Below are 22,690 nucleotides of genomic sequence, written 5' to 3' on the forward strand. Positions count from 1 at the left end.
ACGAAATTTAAAGGGATATTACACTTTTATTGATTGACTTTAAGCATTATTAAAATCACTGCTCCTGAAAAAACGGCCGTTTTTAAAACTTTTTTTTGCATTGATCCATGTCCCCTGGGGCAGGACCCAGGTCCCCAAACACTTTTTATGACAATAACTTGCATATTAGCCTTTAAAATTAGCACTTTTGATTTCTCCCATAGACTTTTAAAGGGTGTTCCGCGGCATTCGAATTTGCCGCGAACACCCCAAATTGTTCGCTGTTCGGCGAACTTGCGAACAGCCAATGTTCGAGTCGAACATGAGTTCGACTCGAACTCGAAGCTCATCCCTACCAGGGAACCTGGACATACTCACTGTGACTCATGATAAATGCTTAAGGGTACCAGCTCATGTTGTCAAGGTCCCATGAGTTGGATGCTGCTGACTAGTGAGGGTGCAGGCTGAGGAGAGGTCCGCCCAGACCAAAAGCATACTGCAGAAATAGGAAGATATAGTCCAGCTGCTGCACACTTCACCCCGCCCAAGTGGTTAGCAGGTAAAAGGTAACTCTGTTTAACTCTAAACAACTTGTAAAGATATTTAAAGAGTCGCCTATGGAGAATTTTTTAGTACCGTAGTTAGGCACCATGCAACGGGTGTACGCAATTTTAAAGTGTGACGTGTTAGATATCTATTTACTCGGCGTAACGTTATCTTTTATATTTTACCAAAAATTGGGTATTATATTGTGTTTGCGTGCAAGTAAATTCATTAAAGTGTATTTCTTCCAAAAAAAATTGTGTTTGAAAATCCTCTGCACAAATACCCATTATTTTATTCTATAGGGCCTCTGCTAAAATACATATAGGGTATATACAATGTTTGGGAGTTCTAAATAATTGTCCAGCAAAAACAAATGTAGATTTTTACATGTTTGTGAGAAGTATCAGAATTGGAAGTTGTTAAATCAAGAAATAGTCTTGCCAATTTTCCCAAACTTATCATAGACCAACTTCATGCTCTTACATCCAAATTTATCTGTAAAAGAGCAGAATATGGTGCCACAGAAAATGTATTTGTACTACCATGAAGACCATGTAAAAGACAGCCAGTGACTTCCAGAACCATTTTCCTCATGGCAAGAAAAAAAATCATCAAAAAGGCATACTCTGTCCAGGGCATGGAAGTTCCAATTGATATTAAAGAATATTCACGAAAGCTTTATCTTTGTCTACAGCATTGATCTCCAAACTGTGGCCTTAGGGGCAGATGCGGCCCTTTGCCTGCTGTTATCCAGCCCTTCGGGCACTCTTTCATCTACTGATACCAAAAATAGGGCATCATTTTTCCAACTGACACCAATGAAGGGGCACAATTGCTCCCAGTGACACCAATGATGGGGCACAATTTATCTCTGATGACACCAACAATGGGGCTCAATGACACCAATGATGGAGCATAATTCCTCCCACTGACACCAAAGATAAGGGCATTGATTTCCCACTGATGTCAAGACTTTCTCTACTCCAAATGTCCACAGTCCTGCCCTCCTAAAGTCTAAAGGACAATAAACTGGCCCTTTGTTTAGAAAGTTTGGAGACCATTGGTCTATAGCAGGGGTTTCTAAACTATGGCCCTCCAGTTGTTCAGTAACTACAATTCCCATCATGCCTAGTCATGTCTGTGAATATCAGAGTTTTACAATGCCTTATGGGATGTGTAGTTCAAAAAAGTTGGAGGGCTGTAGTTTGGAGATCCTTGGTCTATAGCAACATGCAGAGGATTGCACTCCATTGGAGATTTTTAAGGCAGCAATATGGTCATCTTATGCTATCTCCTTGACACATAACAGTGTCAATCCTATTGCCCTTACAATGGTGGACTTTGGAAGATCTGTAGTTTTCTCTTCTGCTTCCAATATTAATAATTAAAAGAGAAGTAAGGGTTTTTTTTTTTAGATTTATACTTACCTCAGTGGATGCAGCATCACTGCAATGATGCATCTGTCCCCCGGATCCTCTGCACTGAAAACCGAGCGATCGAACACCGCCGATCGCTTGGTTTTCACAGCTCTATGAGCAGACAGCTGCAGACTGTCAGTCACAGCTCTCTGCTCATCTTCTTCCATGCTCATTGGAGCACTGAGCTGTGGAGGGGCGGCTCGCTGAGAGGCTGAGATGGGTGTCAGTCCAGGCACATGGCAGATCCTGACTCCCATTGTCGGATGATGCTATGCCTAGACTGATATCCGTGACATCAGAAGAGAGCGGACTTCAGTCTCGGGAGGGGCACTGCCAGAAAATACCTTTTTTTGCGGGCAATTTATCGGGGAAACGGCTGGTGTTGGCCCTTCAATCATCACGGCACCATGGTTATTATAGTGTCAGGATGATTGAAGCGCATTATTTCTATTCTTACATTGTAATATAAAATGAAATAGTTCAACTCACCATAATGCAGAATCAGTGGGAGCCCTGAGTGTGTCACTTTCCACGTCGCCTGCCACCAAATGCGGATTGTCACTTGCCACGTCACCTGCTACACATTGTGGAGTGTCACTTGCCACGTCACCTGCTACACTTTGTGGATTGTCACTTGCCACGTCACCTGCCACACGTTGTAAATTGTCACTTGCCACGTCACCTGTCACCAGATGAGGGTTGTCACTTGCCACGTCACCTGCCACATGCTGTGAATTGTCACGTCACCTGCTACACGTTGCAGATTGTCACTTGCCACGTCACCTGCCACCAAATGCGGATTGTCACTTGCCACATCACCTGTCACCAGATGCAGATTGTCACTTGCCATGTCACCTGCCACACATTGTGAATTGTCACTTGCCACACGTTGTGGATTGTCACTTGCCACGTTACCTGCCACACATTGCGGATTGTCACTTGCCACGTCACCTGCCACACGTTGCGGATTGTCACTTGCCACACTGTAACGAGCCCCTGCTCGCTCGGTTCCTCTCTCCCGACACTCCTCTGCTGCTATAGAATCAGATTGCAGATCGCATGTCTGATGGTTCAGTCATCCGATGCTCCGGGATTAGAACTACAGCTATGTGCCGTTCTAATCCAGTTGTGTAACAAACACCAGGCAGGCTGTATGTAAGTTCAACCAGGAATCTCTTTTATTGAAAGGAATACAGGCTCTTTTATACAGTAAAAGAGGAGGTGTATACCTCCTGCTCATATTACTCTGAACAGACACCTGTGACCAGAAACCTAATTAACACAGGCTAATTAACTAATCCTTTTAGACAGCCTAGATGACTCAGACATGACCTTTAGGCCAGACTGGCCGTCTAGTAGCTCAGACTTATTTACAATACACATTCTAGCAGGCAAAGACAGACAGGTGGCTGGAATTGACATCAGCATCTCCTAACAGTATTTGTCCCAGCATTATGAATCAGCCAGTATTTCTAATATAGCAAATCCAGGGTCCCCAGAGTCTGTGTGTCCTGGGGGACCAGGACCTGAATCCACAGTAATACCACCTCAAGGGTCCCCAGGCATACAGCTCACAAAGAGCACTGTTCCCCCAACTGCCAGGGCCCACGATCGATCAGCAAAAGGCTAGCATTCAGTCCCCTCTAAAAGTCTCTCTCCTGGCTAGGTCTGTCACATTTCTCCTCTTTCGGCAGGAGACTAACACAGGAGGAGACCCCAGACGGGTTGACTCTGAAGTTAGTCAGTAGTTCCAGTCCTCTAATGCCTGTACCCACGCAGTACCCCAAACAAATTGTTCCAAACAAAGCATTACTCACCCAGCCAACCTCTGCCTCTCTCAGAGAACATATCTGCCGCTGGGGAGAGGCCTGGACTGGCCCTTCTCCCTGGAGTCCTTTCTGCCGCTGGAGAGAAGACAGGGTGTCTGGGCTCACTCCATCATGCTGTTGGGGATCTGGGCCGACTGCCCAGCATCCCTGGGGTATACAGGTGGAGACTGAAGTCCCATCCACCTTCACAGGAAATCCATCCTCTGTTAGTTGAGGGCAGAGTCCAGCAGTACTCGGCCCTGTTGCCAGCCCTTCTGCTGGAAACCCCACACCATCTGCTCCGGCTAACTGTTGGGGAGGGAGGCCGACTGCCCCGCCTCCCTGGAACTCTGTAGTTGTTGCCGGTGCTGGGCAGAGGTTGGTAGCACTCTGCCCTGTTGCCAGCACTTCTGCTGGGGACTCCGCATCCTCCACTCCAGCTAACCGTTGGGGCAGGAGGCCGGCTTCCTCCACTCCCAAACTGTGTAGCTGCCATTGGGGAGGTGAGCCGGCTGCTTCCTTTTCCATTCCCTCATCTGGATGTTGGGACAATATGTCTGTGGTACTGTCTCCCAGGTGCACAGATCTTTGCTAGGGAGGAAAGACCACTTCTTCCACCCTGGCCAACTGTTGGGGAGGGACAACGAACACCTCCTCTCCCTTCTCCCCCTGTATCCTGATCTGCTGCTGGGAAGTGACCACCTCCTTCTCACCCTGAGCCTCCGGAACCGCCACAGGTATAGGGCAGAGATCTTGGACCCTCTGTCCGGTTGCCAGCGCTTCAGCTGGGGAAGTTCCTTGTAACTTCACAGATACTTCTGTTGGTGCTGGGCAGAGCACAGTGAAGTTTGGCCCTAATAACAGCTCTTCTTCTGCTGGAGGCTCACCAGGTTGTTCTTCCTCAGCAGAAAAGTCTATCAAATCCCCTGTCTCTGCAACTGGTGTCTGGGGATAAAGGTTCACCATCTCCCCTCCGTGGAACCCAGAAGATGCTATCAGTGCTGGGCAGAGCACAGTGAAGTTTGGCCCTAATAACAGCTCTTCTGCTGGAGGCTTGGCAGGTTGTTCTTCCTCAGCAGAAAAGTCTATCAAATCCCCTGTCTCTGCAACTGGTGTCTGGGGATAAAGGTTCACCATCTCCTGTCCCTGGAACCCAGAAGATGCTATCAGTGCTGGGCAGAGGTTAGCAGAGCTCTGCCCTGTTGTCAGCACTTAAGGTTTGGGGATGGCAATCTTCAGATTTTCCACTGCCGATTCTCTGGCATGCTGCTGGACAGGCACATTCCTCCATCCAAGATCATCCAATGCAGAAACAGGTTCATCAAGGTCAGTCAGCACTTGCTGCATCCACCATAAGACCTCCGCCTCCATAGCTGCGGGGCCAGGTTGACAAAGCACACTGTTACTCTGCCACATTGTCAGCTCTTCAGCCAGGATTTCAGAGTTGTCAACTTGTATTTCCTGATAGTCCCAAGCAAAGGGAGCCCCACCCTGCTGCTGAGCGGAGTCTAGCAGCTGTCTGTAGGCCATCTCAAGCTGCCATTCCTGAACGGCCAGAAACTCCAAATCTTCCTGTGCCCAGTGCACTTCCGAGACATTCAGTCTTCGCTCTCTGTGCTCCATTATTTCCTCCAAACGCCACTCCCGATCACTCCCAAAGTCAGGGTCCCTGGACAGCTTTCAGTACAACAATCCCAGGCCATCGTAGTCAAAGCCTTCCGTGGGGCTGTCATCCACTGTCCACGGGCACACTTGGGCTACATACCACTGGAGGGCTCTGTAGCTCTCGTCCAACCGCATTTCTGCCTGGATCAGCCTGCTTAACTCAGCTGTCCACTCCTGGTTCGGCTGTTCCCTCAATAACAGCATTCGCACTTCATACTGCGACCAGTACCTTACATGGATGGAGGGGAGAACTTTTCCCTGGTTTCGCTGCTCACAGGCTCGCGCTTCCTTCCAGAGTTCGCAGCGGATAGAATAAAACCATCCTAGCAGGACCTGCTCTGATGCTGGTCCTTTGTGCTGTATCTGCATCTCTCGCAACCTCCTTCTGAATTCCTCTTCCATGGTGGCTGGTATCTGTACCTCTCCTCTCCTGCTATCTGGACTTTGGATCCAGGTGATGGTTTGGATGTGTTCACGGCAAGGAAGCACGATCCCACCATTCCCTCCACGGCTTTCAAGTAAGTCTTTCAGCGTGGCTCTTCTGCAGGCTGGTTTGGAGTGTCCCAGTAACTGGAGAGCAAATCCCACGGCTGCCAACCAATGTAACGAGCCCCTGCTCGCTCGGTTCCACTCTCCCGACACTCCTCTGCTGCTATAGAATCAGATTGCAGATTGCACGTCTGATGGTTCAGTCATCTGATGCTCCGGGATTAGAACTACAGCTATGTGCCGTTCTAATCCAGTTGTGTAGCTCAGAACAAACACCAGGCAGGCTGTATGTAAGTTCAACCAGGAATCTCTTTTATTGAAAGGAATACAGGCTCTTTTATACAGTAAAAGAGGAGGTGTATACCTTCTGCTCATATTACTCTGAACATACACCTGTGACCATAAACCTAATTAACATGGGCTAATTAACTAATCCCTTTAGACAGCCTAGATGACTCAGACAAGACCTTTAGGCCAGACTGGCTGTCTTGTAGCTCAGACTTATTTACAATACACATTCTAGCAGACAACAGACAAACAGGTGGCTGGAATGGACATCAGCATCTCCTAACAGTATTTGTCCCAGCATTATGAATCAGCCAGTATTTCTAATATGGCAAATCCAGGGTCTCCAGAGACTGTGTGTCCTGGGGGACCAGGACCCAAATCCACAGTAATACCACCTCAAGGGTCCCCAGGCATACAGCTTACAAAGAGCACCATTCCCCCAACTGCCAGGGCCCACGATCGATCGGCAAGAGGCTAGCATTCAGTCCCCTCCAAAAGTCTCTCTCCCGGCTAGGTCTGTCACACGCACGTTGCAGATTGTCACTTGCCACGTCGCTTGTCATCAGATGCAGATTGTCACATGCCATGTCACTTTCCTGCTAAGGTGGTCTCTTGCTATGCCCCAGAGTCAGGCAGCAGAGAGATGATGTAACCTCTCTGCTGCCCACAGCTGCCTTCACAGTGAGGGTGGAACTGCAGGGATGCAGGGCGGGCGCAAACTGCAGGGTGGTGAGAGATGATGTCATCTCTCTGCTCCCCTGCCTGCAGCCCACTCACAGTCACACACAGAGCCGCCCAGCTACCCCCCCTCTCTCACCCGCCCACTCACTGACCTATCCGCCCACACTGTCACCCGCAGCGGAGCCGCCCACACGAAAAACCAGAAGTGCTAATTTTAAAGGCTTATATGCAAGTTATTGCCATAAAAAGTGTTTGGGGACCCGGCTCCTGCCCCAGGGGACATGTATCAATGCAAAAAAAGTTTTAAAAACTGCAGTTTTTTCAGGTGCAGTGATTTTAATGATGCTTAACCACTTCAGCACTGGAAGAATTTAACCCCTTCCTGACCAGAGCACTTTTTGCGATTCGGCACTGCGTCGCTTTAACTGACAATTGCACAGTCGTGCGAGGTGGCTCCCAAACAATATTGATGTCTTTTTTTCCTCACAAATAGAGATTTCTTTTGGTGGTATTTGATCACCTCTGCAGTTTTTATTTTTTGCGCTATAAACAAAAAAAGAGCGACAATTTTGAAAAAAACGCATTATTTTTTACTTTTTGCTATAATAAATATCCCCCAAAAATATATAAAAAAACATTTTCTTTCCTCAGTTTAGGTGGATACGTATTCTTCTACATATTTTTGGTAAAAAAAATCGCAATTAGCGTATATTGATTGGTTTGCGCAAAAGTTATAGCGTATGCAAAATAGGGGATAGTTTTATGGCATTTTTATTAATATTTTTTTTTACTAGTAATGGCGGCGATCAGCGATTTTTATCGTGACTGCTACATTATTGCGGACACATCGGACAATTTTCACACATTTTTGGGACCATTGGCATTAATACAGCGATCAATGCTATAAAATTGCATTGATTATTGTAAAAATGTCAGTGGCAGTGAAGGGGTTAACCACTAGGGGGCAGGGAGGGGTTAAGTGTGTCCTGGGCAGTGATTGTAACTGTGGGGGGGATGGGCTAGCAGTGACATGACACTGATCGCTACTCCCGATGACAGGGAGCAGACGATCGGTGTCCTGTCACTAGGCAGAACGGGGAGATGCTGTTTACATCGGCAATTCCCCGTTCTTTAGCTCCATGACACAATTGCGGTTATCCCAGAGGCGATCAAGTCCGCGGGTCCTGCGAGCATGGTCACGGAGCTCGCGGCAGGCACGTGGGCACGTTGCCGGGGGGCACGCGCGCACGGCGGGAAATTCAAAGTAAAGTACAGGTACATTACTTTGCCCAGCCGTGCCATTCTGCCGACATATATGTGCTGACAGCGGTCGGCAAGTAGTTAAAGTGAAACAATAAAAATGAAATATTGCTTTAAATATCATGCCTGGGGAGTCTCCGTAGTCTGCCTGTAAAGTAGCATATCAGTGTAATGTGTTTTACTATGCCACAGCAAAATGACATTTCTAAAGAAATAAACTGCTCGCGGATGTAATGTAGTGTCGGATCCCGGCAATATACATAAAAATCATTGAAAAAAAACGTCATGTGATTCATACTAGATCCAAAGGGCCTGGTAATGGACTGTGGGGGCAGTCCGTTACCAGGCCCTTTTGGTCTGGTATGAATATTAAGGGCAACCCCGCACCAAAATGTAAAAAAAAATTGCGTGGGGGTCCCCCCAAAATCCATACCAGGCCCTTCAGGTCTGGTATTGATATTAAGGGGAACCCTGTGCCAAAATTTTTAAAAAAATGTCATGGGGTCCCCTTTGAAATCCATACCAGACCCTTATCCGAGCATGCAATCTGGCAGGAAAAGGGGGGACGAGAGAGCGCCCCCCCTCCTGAACCATACCAGGCCACATTCCCTCAACATGGGGGATGTTTTGGGGTTCACCTCAAAACACCTTGTCCCCATGGGGATGGGGACAAGGGCCTCTACCCCACAACCCTTGCCCGGTGGTTGTGGGGGTCTGCGGGTGGGGGGCTTATCATGGAGGTGGAGTTTTTCCGGTTTGTTGGGGTTTTTTTCTTGGGAACGTCAGACGCTGTAATCGAAGATGAATGAACATCACGGAACATTTTTATTTTTTTGTCCCAAATTGTCTACTGTCATTTTTACTTTTTTGACCTTTTTTTGGAGAATGTGTACAATGTACCCGATACCCATTCACATAGGGGGGACCCCAAAACAACCTCCCCTTGTTGAAGGCATGTGGCCTGGTATGGTTCAGGAGGGGGGCGCTCTCTCATAGCCCCCTTTTCCTGCAGGCTGTCAGGTTGCGTGCTCGGATAAGGGCCTGGTATAGATTTTGTGGGAGGGGACCCCCACGCCATTTTAAAAATCATTTTTGGTGCAGGGTTTCCCTTAATACCCATACCATACCTGAAGGGCCTGGTATGAATTTTGGTTGGACCCCCTTGCAATTTTTTTGAAAATTTTGGTGCGGGGTTCCCCTTAATATTCATACCAGAACTGAAGGGCCTGGTAATGGACTGGGGGGGACCCATGCCGGAATCTGACAATACATTACAGCCGCAAGAAGTTTTAAATTACATTTTTTCCTTTAGAAATGTCATTTTGCTGTGGTATTGTTCTAAACACAGGAAAGATGCACTACGTTACAGGCATACTATAGACACCCCCAGGCACAATATTTAAAGGAATATTTCATTTTTATGGTTTCACTTTAAGAATTATTAAAATCACTGCTCCTGAAAAAAATCAGTTTTTAAAACTTTTTTCCATTGATACATATACCCTGGGGTAGGACCCGGGCCCCCAAACACTTTTTATAACAAATACTTGCATATAAGCCTTTAAAATTAGCACTTTTGATTTTTCACGTTTTTGTCCCTTAGAGTTAGTGTTCACACAATTTTTTTGTTCTGGTGCGAACTGAGGGGGGTGTTTGGCTCATCCCTATTCAATATCTCCTATCTAAAGCTGGCCATACATGGATTGAAATTAGACTGATTCAGCAGGGACTGACCAAATTTCAATCTATGTATGGGCACTGTAGTTACACAGAAGTTTATCCACCGATTGACTTCTGTACAACCACCCTGTTGAATTCTCCATGCTCGATCAGTGCTGCAGGAAGACAATGACACAGCAGGGAGGATTCATTCATCCACCTTGAATGTGTGGATAGGGGGATCTGATCAGTTTTTTCATTCAGCCCGTTCATCTATGGGCAGCCTAATACACCACTCTACCGTACCGTACACACGGTCGGACTTTGTTCGGACATTCCGACAACAAAATCCTAGGATTTTTTCTGACGGATGTTGGCTCAAACTTGTCTTGCATACACACGGTCACACAAAGTTGTCGGAAAATCCGATCGTTCTGAACGCGGTGACGTAAAACACGTACGTCGGGACTATAAATGGGGCAGTGGCCAATAGCTTTCATCTCTTTATTTATTCTGAGCATGCGTGGCACTTTGTCCGTCGGATTTGTGTACACACGATCGGAATTTCCGACAACGGATTTTGTTGTCGGAAAATTTTATCTCCTGCTCTCCAACTTTGTGTGTCGGAAAATCCGATGGAAAATGTGTGATGGAGCCCACACACAGTCGGAATTTCCGACAACACGCTCCGATCGGACATTTTCCATCGGAAAATCCGACCGTGTGTACGGGGCATAATACCCACCAGCTAATCCAACAGATCTGGAAAGCACATCCACTAATTTCTGATCAAATACAAATAAACATGATTTTATTTTATATCTATTCTATACTATATCTATCAATTTTAGGATTAAAAAAAAAAAAAAAGAAAAAAAAAAAACAGAACTCCAGATACAAATAACAAGATGAATAGCATGTTAAAAGATAAAATAACACAACCAGATTTTTCTGCGATATTCACCTTCAGTCCAGAGATATCCCCCATTTTTCTGCCACTTGATGTCCTCGGTCTGATGGCCGGGATCATTGAACCCACTTCCTCTTAGCCCAGGTTGTCCTGGACCCTCCCCACTCTGTGACTGGACAGTGATATGAGAAGCAGCACAGTGATGATCTTGTCTCTCTGTCACTCTGCTCCTTCCTTCTATCACCACATGAACATGTGCTGCTTTTTCCTCTCACACTCCAGTCCTGTAGTACTGAGACTGCAAAAGGCGGATAACAGGTTCCATTCAGGTACTTACAGTGTTTGCATTTAAAATGATTACAGAGCTCCATTAATCTGAGTCTTTTCTATCTGCCCAGATTTCAGTTTTAATATATATATAAAATACATCTCATTATCGAAAATTATTATTACCTTTCTCTTTTTATATGCATAAATATTCACCTTATTCATCCAGTCAATCAGACTCAGCTGATCACACATTGGAGTAAGGGGCCGATTTTTTACTCGCGCTGATAGCGTGAGGAGGGGAAAAAAAGCCGATTACTGGCTTCTGTAAACGGGACATTGGTCACTCACACAGAGAAGCACTGCCGCCTCATTAGTGCCCACCAGTGCCACCTACCAGTGCGCATAAGTACTGCTAAGCAATGCCCACTAGTGCCACCTATCAGTGTCCACCAGTGCTGCCAATCATTGTCTACCAGTGCTGCCAATCAGTGCCCACCGGTTTCGCATCACCAGTGCCACCTATCAGTGCTGCCTATCAGTGTCACCTACCAGTGCCTATCAGTGCCACCTATTAGGTCCACTTATCAGTGCCACCTATCAGTGCCCTTCAGTACCACCTATCAGTGCCACATATCAGTGCAGCCTATCAGTGCTCATAAGTGCAGCCTCATCAGCGCACATCAATAAAGAAGAAAAATTACCTGTTTGCAAAATTTTATAACAAACTATGAAACCCCAGTAGTGATTAAATACCACCAAAAGAAAGCTCTATTTGTGTGAAAGAAAATGATAAAATTGTCATATGGGTGCAGTGTTGCATGACCATGCAATTGTCATTCAAAGTGCAACAGTGCTAAAAGCTGAAAATTGGCCTGGGCAGGAAGGGGGTTTAAGTGCCCAGTAAGCAAGTGGTTAATGAGCAATTACAGTAAGTACAAGACCTCTGTACTTTTCTACATGTTAATGGGCCAATACCAGCTGCTTATTAAAAACAAGTCTGCTGAGATTTTTTAATACACCTATATTACGAGTAATCACTGCTCAAGGTTGGTCTCCACCTGTACCACCTCCACTGCATACTACCAGGTGCTGGCCCTGTTCGTTATGGGCTTCACAGTAGAGGAAAAGGGTCTGGTTGGCCATACATCCGATAAAATCACATTAATATAGACATATTCCTAATAGACTCTCCACAATGTACAATCGAGGTAAAATGGCACACCAACTAGTGCTATTTTCCCTCAATTGTACATTGTGGAATGTCTATTTCGGAATATGTCTAAATTAAGGTGATTTTATCAGATGTGCGGCCAAACGGACCCTTTTCCTCTACTGTGAAGCCTGTAATGGACAGACTGGTAGTGTGCAGTGGAGCTGGTACAGGTGGAGACCGACCTTGAGCGGTGATTACTCTTCACCCATAGGCTTACTATGGGGCATCCGTAGTCAGTTTGGACCGGAGGGCCCTCAGAATAGGTAAGCATAGACATCCTTCCTTTACAGAGTAGTTAGTATAGGGCTTAGAATGGGGGTGAGAGCAGGGTTAAGTTTAGATTTGACTTCTACTTTAAAAATGTGAATGTGCTTTTTCAGCACAGTAGATGAGGAGAGCCTGAATACAAACATTATAAAGAGCTGAGAGCTCCATCTGCTGGATGAAAACATAGATTTTAACATTTCAAATACAATATTTCAAAGTTACCTGACTAAAAACACGAAAAAAAGTTTGTATTTTAAACAACTTAATAAATGAAATAAACTCAAACACAATAGAAGTTGCCTTTAAAGAAATAATCTTCTGCAACCTAAAATGCAAAAATCAGAAAGTAATGAATCATTAGGGGACAAATCACCTCATTCCTTCTAACTCAGCTGCGGCTGATGATGTATGCGACCAATCATATGCTCCGGTACGGTCATGTAGCCATCTGTTCAGTTCCATGATACATTTCTCCTGGAATTTTAATATGACTATATTTTTAAAGGAATTGGAGGCAGAATAAAGATTGTGAATGGCGGAACCAAGGCTGATGTCAATCAAAAATGTACCCTCAACTCGACCTGGAGGAATATTAGAGATTCAGATGTTATCTTACCCGAAACTAATTTCACGGCCAAAAAAAGATTTCACACTTTCATAATTTGGCATTTAATGACAGTGCTAGATGAAAATAACTTTAAAAAAATTATTCCCAACCAATATATAATATGGTTCTGGGATTTCCTGCTAGGCCCAGCCTTATATGTCACATTATCTTCCATATATGAAAGCACCAGATGAGCAAGGAGCTGAGAGAGAGAGAGAGAGGGTAAGGTGAGTATAAAGGGATCAGAGGGCCATTTGCAGAGAAGCAGTCACTTTGCTCTACATCTGTTCTGATCATTTAGGCTCCATTCACACTTGTGCAACTTCAAAATTGTGTGATTTCCACTGTGACTTTACAGTGTGATTTGATGCGAGTTTGATGCCACGTTGGACGAGTGCGACTTTATTGCAACTTTGGCTTTGACCATGTGACTGCGTGTGCTCTACAAAGTCGCACACACATATATATGATTCAGGTGCAACTTTAATGTGACTTTTGAGGGTTTACATTGAAGTCTATGGGCCTCATGTCACATGAAAATCTGAATTAGTACAGGAACTACTTTAAAGTTGCTGTGACTTTAAGGCCTTATGCACACAGTGCGTTAAAAAAAAAAAACAAGCTGCAAAGCCAGTACCGACACCAGCAAAAATGCGCTTTTAGAAGTGTTTTCCATTGGCGTTAATGTTGTTAATGCACACAGAGTTCCTCCTTACATCAGAGTTTGCAGGATTCCCCCTTTCATGCTGCATTGGTGTTTAGCAGTGTTTCTCTGTCCTCTTCTATTTTCCACTCCCAAATCCAATTACTGCATCTTAAAAATGCTTGACGGGGTTAGTGCTGTATACAGCGTTAGCACACATTTAGCCACGTCAGGCGTTTTTATAGCTGTAACGCTGCTGCCTAAGAACGAGCTGGCCCTGGGGTTTTTTTGCAGCTTGAAAACGCCTATGACACTAAAAGCTCCTAAAAGCCTATGTGGACACATAGAATAACATGGAGAGACGTTTTTAATCTGTAAAAAAAAAAGTCTGATGCTCCTAAAAGCGACAGGAAAAACGCCCTATGTGCATGAGTTTTAAGTCACACAAGTATGAACAGTACTCATTGGAGAACATGGGGTGCAACTTGTCATGTGACTTTGGGGTGCAAAGTTGCATGACAAGTCGTACAAGTGTAAACTGGGGCTTAAAGATAGAAAACAAATATGATAATGTTTGTGAATTGACCTTTTGCAAGCAAATAAATAAAACGTGATAATATACTGATCAAGAGTGACATATTCACCAAATAAAACAGTCATAAGAAATAAATTATGATTTGTTATCGTCTCATCATAATGTGGTACCAGTTTATGACTCTGTTTTACAATAATCTTCTTTGGATCAGGCTGCCACTGTTGACCTCTCCACCTCAAGTTGGAGTTCTCCATCCTTTCATTGTGCCAGTGGATGGAGTAAATGGACAGAGGCTTAATCTTGAAGTTGTTGTTTGCCTCCCATGGAAGTGGCACCCAAGACAGCTTTTCACAATAAAAATGTTTTTTAACACCCATTGTAGAAGTTTCTAAAAATTATTTCTAGAACCCAACCTTGATTGGAACTGGTCTAAACCCTTATCCTGGACTTGCTTACTCCAGGAACATTATTTACCCAAAAGTAGACTTCATTTATCCAATTATACTAAATCAGAGGGAGATTGGTTGCTCCAGAGGAAACCCATTTTTTGTGTTGATCTTTGTTATCTATTTAGACAATTTAATCTAATCTCATGTACATCCGTGATATAAAATATCAATCAGATCAATTTCAATTGCAGGTTGTAACACAACAAAATGTGGAAGAGCCCATAGTGAGGTGAATAATTTTTTTATAGAAACAGCATGGTTTTTTTGCAAGAAATAAAGCATTCCCCCTATTCCAGAAATAGAAAGCTGTGAGGACAGGGCTATGGGGACTCCCATGTATGTTAGTGATACTCATAAGCTCATACACATGAGGAGATTTTTGTCAAGGAAGTGTGTGGTGACAGACTGTTGGCCTAAAATCTGACCGTTAGTACGTTCCATCAGACAATTGTTGTCCAACTTTCCACCAGCAAATGTTGGATGGCAGGCTAGTAAATTTTCAGTGGACAACGGTCTGTTGTCAGATTTTCATATTGTCTGTATACAAGTCCGTTACATGAAAGTCCAAATACAAACACGACATTAGCAGAAGGTGCCCAAAGGGTGGCGCTCAAGAGCTAAAATTCCACATAGTACGTTACTACATTCGTGTTTGTTGGCCGACAATTATGTGCCATTAGTATGCAAGACAAGTTCCTGGCACACGCCCTTCGGACAAAAGTCTGATGCTCTGTTGGTCAACAATCCTATCGTGTGTACGAGGCTTTAGATTTATTAACATTTTTTTGTTAAAAAACATCAATCTATGCTGTACATACCGGTGCTGAACTGATAGTGAAGCATAGCCATTGGAAATTTTATAGAATCCTCTGCAAAGACCATGTCCTCCTTATTAGAGAAATATGTATCAAGAAAACCTCTGGAATCCATTCCATGTACATGATAGAGTTTATGTGTTGTGGAATCCATCGTCCTGCAATGCTGAACTTCACCTCTTTGATTTCTGCTTTCAACTAAGCTTTAATGTTTGAGTTCTATTTATATTCCTTTGAAATAAGGTGGTTACATTTTATTGTAATATAATCATAAATATATTTATAAAGCAGTCATGGGAATAGTGCTGACTGAGGTATGATTGCCATCTGAGTTTGCAAAGGTTTAACCACTTTAAGACCAGGTTTTTTTACATTTGTTGTTTTCAAGTAAAAAATCTGTATTTTTTGCTAGAAAATTACTTAGAACACCCAAATATTATACAGTGGGGAAAATAATTATCTGATCCCCTGCAGAATTTGTAAGTTTGCCCACTTACAAAGAAATTAAGGGTCTTTAATTTTTGATCATATGTGTACTTTTGTAATGCTAGAGACAGAATATCAACCAAAAATCCAGAAAAACCACATCAAACAATACTATAAATTGAGTTGCAGTTCAGTGAGTAAAATAAGTATTTGATCCCCATACAAAATACGACTTAGTACTTGGTGGAGAAAACCTTGTTGGCAAGCACAGAGGTAAGACGTTTCTTGTAGTTGGTTACTAGGATTCAGTGTTACCAACTCCCACTGAAGTGCAATTTACTGGCAGGATGCAAAAATTTACAAACAGTACCAATTTTTTACTGACAAAAATCATGAAATTTACCGACAGAGACACATTTTTTACTGACACTACGAAAGTACCTAAAATGCCCTTATACAGTGCTGAACAGTGCAAACATCAATATTTTCAACTATAAGCATGTAGCTAGTGCTTTTAGTAATGTCTTTAGGTTACATAAAAGTCAAAAACACAGAGTTCCTCCTTACATCAGAGTTTGCAGGATACCCCCTTACAGTGCAAGGGAATTCTGATGTAAAGGGGAATTCTGCAGATCATGATCTAAGGATGAACTCCGATGTAGGGGGGGGGGCTCTGGTCACCAGAGACTGCCTTTTATCAGAGTCCACTGCATTCTCCTTTACATCAGAGTTCCCACTTACATTAGGGTCTGCAGCATTGCCTTATACATCAGAGTTCCCCTTTACATCAGGTTTTCCAGAATTCCCCCTTCAGACTGATGGAAAGGGAAACACCTGGAACTCTGATGTGGGGGGCACTCTGGTGACCAGAGCACTCCTTCTGCAGAGTGAATACACTAACGTAAGGGGGTTACTGATATCGGCTGGAACCCTTATATCAGTGCCCCCTTACATTGTTGTATTTACTCCCCCTTTACACCAGTGACCCCCCCCCCGAGTGGTCTGACGGTGATGTCACTGACCTCCTCTCAGGTGCACCATGCAGGGCTCAGTCAGTTGGCTCCAGCTTGGTGGCTCTGGTTTTATTCTATAGGCTCTTCTCCACAGTCCACACTGACTCCTCTCATAATCCCCATCCTGGCGGCGTTCTATTTTTCAATGCCTCTCCCGGCTCCCCCTCAGAGACTGCAGATATGATACAATACAAGAGATGGTCAGAGATTGCAGACATCGTACAGAGGTGGTCAGAGGATGCTGACATGGTACAGAGATGGTTCAGAGGATGCGGACATGAATGATACAGAGGTGGTCAGAGGATGCGGACATGAATGATACAGAGGTGGTCAGAGGATGCGGACATGAATGATACAGAGGTGGTCAGAGGATGCGGACATGAATGATACAGAGGTGGTCAGAGGATGCAGATATGAATGATACAGAGGTGGTCTGAGGATGTGCATATGGTACAGAGGTGGTCAGATATTAAAATGCATTCATTTTAATTTTTCCTGATGAAATCCAGTATCCTTGCATTACAATGCAGTCAGCAATTGGTAACACCTCCGGAGAGGTTATGTTTTCCTGTTCAGAATCACATTTAAAACCCTGCTTGATAAACTAATTTAGGTGCATTTCTTTCTCCTGAATTTCCTCTCTGAATAAAATATTAAATGGGTATTACAGGGAAAGTTTCCAATATTCTGCAAATGAAGAACGTATTTTACGCAATGAATTTATCAGCAACATCTACAGGTTATATTCAGAATTGATTGTAAAGTCTGTTTTTTTCTTCTATAGAAATAACAAACATGTTGAGTGCCCCCACAGCAAGCAGTTTGCTATGGGGCACCCGTGCCAAGTCACAGATACCCGTGTCCATTCAGACATGGAACTGGGGCCCGGCCCCACCCCCTCTCTCTCCTGATTGGCTGACTAACTTTGATTGACAGTGGGTACCGCTGCTGAGTCTCAGCCAATCAGGAGGGAGAGTCTCAGATGGCCGAGACACTCATGGACATCAATGGTCAGAGATGGGGCTCAGGTAAGTATTAGGGGTGTTGGGGGGGCAGCTGCACACAGAAGGCTTTTTATCTTAATGCATAGAATGCATTAAGATAAAAAAAAAAAAAAGAAACCTCTGTCTTTACAACTTTAACTGCTTCAGCCCAGGAAGATTTTACCGCCTTCTGACCAGAGCACTTTTTGCGATTCGGCACTGCGTTGCTTTAACTGACAATTGCGCGGTCATGCAACGTTTCACCCAAACAAAATTGACGTCCTTTTTTTCCCACAAATAGAGCTTTCTTTTGGTGGTATTTGATCACCTCTGTGGTTTTTATTTTTTGCGCTATAAACAAAAAAAGAGCGAAAATTTGGAAGAAAACGCAATTTTCTTTACTTCTTGCTATACTAAATATCCCCCAAAAATATATAAAAAAAACCTATTTTTTCCTCAGTTTAGGCCGATATGTATTCTTCTACATATTTTTGTTAAAAAAACGCAATAAGCGTATATTGATTGGTTTGCGCAAAAGTTATAGCGTCTACAAAATAGGGCATAGATTTATGGAATTTTTATTATTAATTTTTTTTTTTACTAGTAATGGCGGCGATCTGCGTTTTTTATCGGGGCTGCAACATTATGGCGGACACATTTTTGACACATTTTTGGGACCATTGGCATTTTTACAGAGATCAGTGCTATAAAAATGCATTGATTACTGTAAAAATGTCACTGGCAGGGAAGGGGTTAACACTAGGGGGCGATCAAGGTGTTAATGTGTTCCCTAGTATGTGTTCTAACTGAAGGGGGGGAGGGGACTGTGTAGGAGAAGAGATAGAGTGCTGTTCATACTCTGTATGAACAGACGATCTGTCATTTCTCCCCTCAGAGAACCGGAAACTGTGTGTTTACACACACACAGATCCCAGTTCTTCATGTGCTGCAAACTATCGCGGGAGCCCGGTGTTGATTGCGACCGCCAGGCACTTGCATCAGCTCTGTGGGCGAGCAGGGGGGCATAACGTTGTTTCGCACAGCCGTGCCATTCTGCCACAGTACAACTGCGGCGGCTGGTCGGCAAGTGGTTAAGGGCCACACATACGGGCCGCATGCCAGGTGGCATAGACCAATTGGATAGAAATTGGCCGACATTCGGCCCTTCTGTTGAAGGGGCATGACCGAAAAATGTCTGCTGATTGCCACCCCATCAGAATTCTCAGCCAATGGCTGAGAGCGCTGACCAGTGTATTCTGGCAGGGGCCCCTGTCAGAACAAAATAGCTCAGCCGGGGAGATCGCTAACATCAAATAGTTAAGAAAACGGCTCCTCCCGAGCTCTTCATTTTTTTTTGTTCAGCCTGCAAAAAAAAAATGTTATGCCGGGTTCAGACGATCGGACATTCTGACAACAAAATCCTGGATTTATTTCCGACGGATGTTGGCTCAAACTTGTCTTCCATACACACGGTCGCACAAATGTTGTCGGAAATGCCGAACGTCAAGAACGCGGTGACGTACAACACGTACGACGAGCGAGAAAAATGAAGTTCACTAGCCAGTGCAGCTCTTCTGCTTGATTCCGAGCATGCGTGGAATTTTGTGTGTCGGAATTGTGTACACACAAACGGAATTTACCACAACGAATTTTGTTGTCGGAAAATTTGAGAACCAGCTCCAAATTTTTGTTGTCGGAAATTCCGACAAAAAATGTCCGATGGAGCCTACACAGGGTTGGAATTTCGGACAACAAGCTCCCATCGAACATCTGTTGTCGGAATGTCCGATCGTGTGTACGTGGCATTTGTGTGTACCAGGCTTTATAGACAGAAAAATTAGAAAGTTGGAAATGCTTATCTCCTGACTCATTCAGTTTTGCAGTAAATTTCTGCTTGAGCTACCGAGCTGTATAAGAGCCCTTTCACACTGGGGCGGGGGGCGGTGTCGGCGGTAAAACGCCGCTATTATTAGTGGCATTTTAGCGTCGGTATGCGGCCGCTAGCGGGGCGGTTTTACCCCCCGCTAGCGGTTGAGAAGGGGTTAAATACCACCGCAAAGCGCCTCTGCAGAGGCGATTTGCCGGCGGTATAGCCGCGCCGTCCCATTGATTTCAATGGGCAGGAGCGGTAAAGGAGCGGTATACACTCCGCTCCTTCACCGCTCCGAAGATGCTGCTAGCAGGACTTTTTTTTACCGTCCTGCCAGCGCATCGCTCCAGTGTGAAAGCCCTCGGGGCTTTCACACTGGAATGACAGTAGCGGCACTTTCGGGTCGGTTTGCAGGCGCTATTATTAGCGCAATAGCGCCTGCAAACCGCCCCAGTGTGAAAGGGCTCTAAAGGAGCTGAGAGCTTTATAGGTGGCTAGAAATATTATTAGTAAATATTAAGTATGTGTATGCAATATTTCATATTTTCCTGACTAAAAGTTTTAAGAGTGTAGTTCACTTTTTTTTGGGAGGGGGGATATGGGAAATAGCAATCCCAAACAGGATATTGCACTATGCCCCTAGGAAAATAAGAGAATCAGAACCGTTGGTAAGTGGAAGTTTGAATTTGATAATAAAGTTGGAAAGTTGGCAGTGCCTCCACCCAGGGCGGGGCCTCTGTGAACAGTGGGGTATCCTTACTCAGAAATTAAACAGAAATCTAAACAAAGTAATTGGGAGCAGAGGAACTACTGCAACCAAAACTAATGAAACTAATATAACAAGAAATAAGAAATTATTATACCAATTTCATGAATTGTGTAATTAATGCACAAATGCATATATGATGAGATCATGTATGGTAATATTGATGTGATAATATTAGCATGAAGAGGATAGCGCTGTGGATAAAGATTTATGGACTGTACACACGGTCGGATTTTCAGATGGAAAATGTGCGATCGGAGCTTGTTGTTGGAAATTCCGACCGTGTGTGGGCTCCATCAGACTTTTTCCCTCTCATTTTTCGACACACAAAGTTTGAGAGCAGGCTATAAAATTTTCTGACAACAAAATCCGATAACGTCAATTCCAACGCACAAAGTGCCACGCATGCTCTGAATAAATTCCGAGACGCTACTGCTCCGTCTGGTAAAATTAGCGTTCGCAATGGATATAGCACTTTCGTCACGGTGCAATGTTTGAAATTGTTTAATGCAGCGCACTCTGTTCTTTATAATGCAAGAAGAATGAAGTTGTTTTGCTGCTCATATTCGCACAGACTTCTCACAAACTTCTTTCTTTATTATTTATCGTGATTTCATCAATATATTTTGATTTGTCACATCTGACTCAAAAATTATCATTTTTTAAATTTTTTTTGTTTGTATTTTTTTCAAGCCTGATCTTTTTTTTTTTTTTACTCCAGAATATTTTTGGGTGTGTCTTGTGTGTCAAGTTGCCACAACACCATTATTATCTTGTATTATTTTATCTCATCAAGGAGATTGTTTGGTGTCTCTTGTTAATTTCACATTGTATTTTTGAAATGTACCTGTCTCCTCACAAACTGTCCTTTTTGAATGAAAACACACATAGGCAAGTATAATTGAAACAAAAATTCCTTTATTAAGGGCTCATAACCAAACAAAGAGGAAGGCAACGCTGTATAAACATCAGAAATTGGCGAAGCCTTTGGCCCCCAGGGCAGACATCAATTATTTTACAGCAAAATTGGTGGCCTGAATAGTCCATATCTAAGGGAGTGCAATCTGGTCCAGAAGTCCAAGAGAATCATGAACAGCTGCAGATGACATGTATGTCCCCAGGCTGTGGTCATACAAGATCCTGCATCTTTTTCCAGACCAGACTGAACCCAGGTCATCACTCTCTGGTCTTCCTTACACGCTTCACTCCCGGCTGTGGCTCTGGTGTTGGAGGTGTGGCAGGAGGAGGAGTAGGACTTGGAGGAGGAGGAGGCCCATGGGTGAGCTGACAAATGTGGCTTTCGCATGTGAGTTGGCCCCTCAACCTCTTCTGTAGATCTTTAGAGCTTTGAAAATGACAAACTCACATAAGAGGCGTTGGCCCTCCTCCATTTGCAGCATTTTGCATGCTGTTATGGCAGAAAAATCCTCTTCCACACTGTGGGGTGTTCTGAGGGCCTCCGTAGCCTTCCAAAATAAGCCAATTGCAGCCTCCTCCAAGTTACTCCTCTTCCTGCCACTTTTTGGTTGAAGGCGGAGGGGAGGGACCTGGGTATCGGGCAGCCTGCTTGGCCCGGCCACCTCCTGGCTGAGACTTCCCTGTGTAGGGATGAGCCGAACACCCCCCCTGTTTGTTTCACACCAGAACATGCAAACAGGCAAAAAATTTGTTCGAACACTGTTAAAGTCTATGGGACACGAACATGAATAATCAAAAGTGCTCATTTTAAAGGCTTATATGCAAGTTATTGTCATAAAAAGTGTTTGGGGACCTGGGTCCTGCCCCAGGGGACATGGATCAATGCAAAAAAAAAGTTTTAAAAACGTCCGTTTTTTTGGGAGCAGTGCTTAAAGTGAAACAATAAAAGTGTAATATCCCTTTAAATTTCGTACCTGGGGGGTGTCTATATTATGCCTGTAAAGGGGCGCATGTTTCCCGTGTTTAGAACAGTCTGACAGCAAAATTACATTTCAAAGGAAAAAAAGTCATGTAAAACTACTTGCGGCTATTATTGCATTGCCGGTCCGACAATACACATAGAAGTTCAATAATAAAAACGGCCTGGGAATTCCCCACAGGGGAACCCCAAACCAAAATTTAAAAAAAAAAATGACGTGGGGGTCCCCCTAA

The 22,690-nt window shown here is 44.2% G+C and overlaps 1 protein-coding gene across 1 annotated transcript in view; it reads right to left on the minus strand.

The window, feature by feature from the left end:
- Positions 1–15,656, minus strand: part of LOC141111258 (indolethylamine N-methyltransferase-like) — a 118,615-nt gene extending 102,959 nt beyond the window's left edge. The window contains exons 1-2 of the mRNA XM_073603401.1: positions 15,506–15,656; positions 12,827–13,034 (exon numbers count right to left, since the gene is read on the minus strand). Coding sequence (XP_073459502.1) covers positions 12,827–13,034; positions 15,506–15,656 — 359 coding nt within the window. The remainder of the gene's footprint in view (positions 1–12,826; positions 13,035–15,505) is intronic.
- Between the last annotated feature and the right edge of the window lie 7,034 nt (positions 15,657–22,690).

This window comes from Aquarana catesbeiana, linkage group LG10 (genome assembly GCF_042186555.1).
Source record: "Aquarana catesbeiana isolate 2022-GZ linkage group LG10, ASM4218655v1, whole genome shotgun sequence".
NCBI lineage: Eukaryota > Metazoa > Chordata > Amphibia > Anura > Ranidae > Aquarana > Aquarana catesbeiana.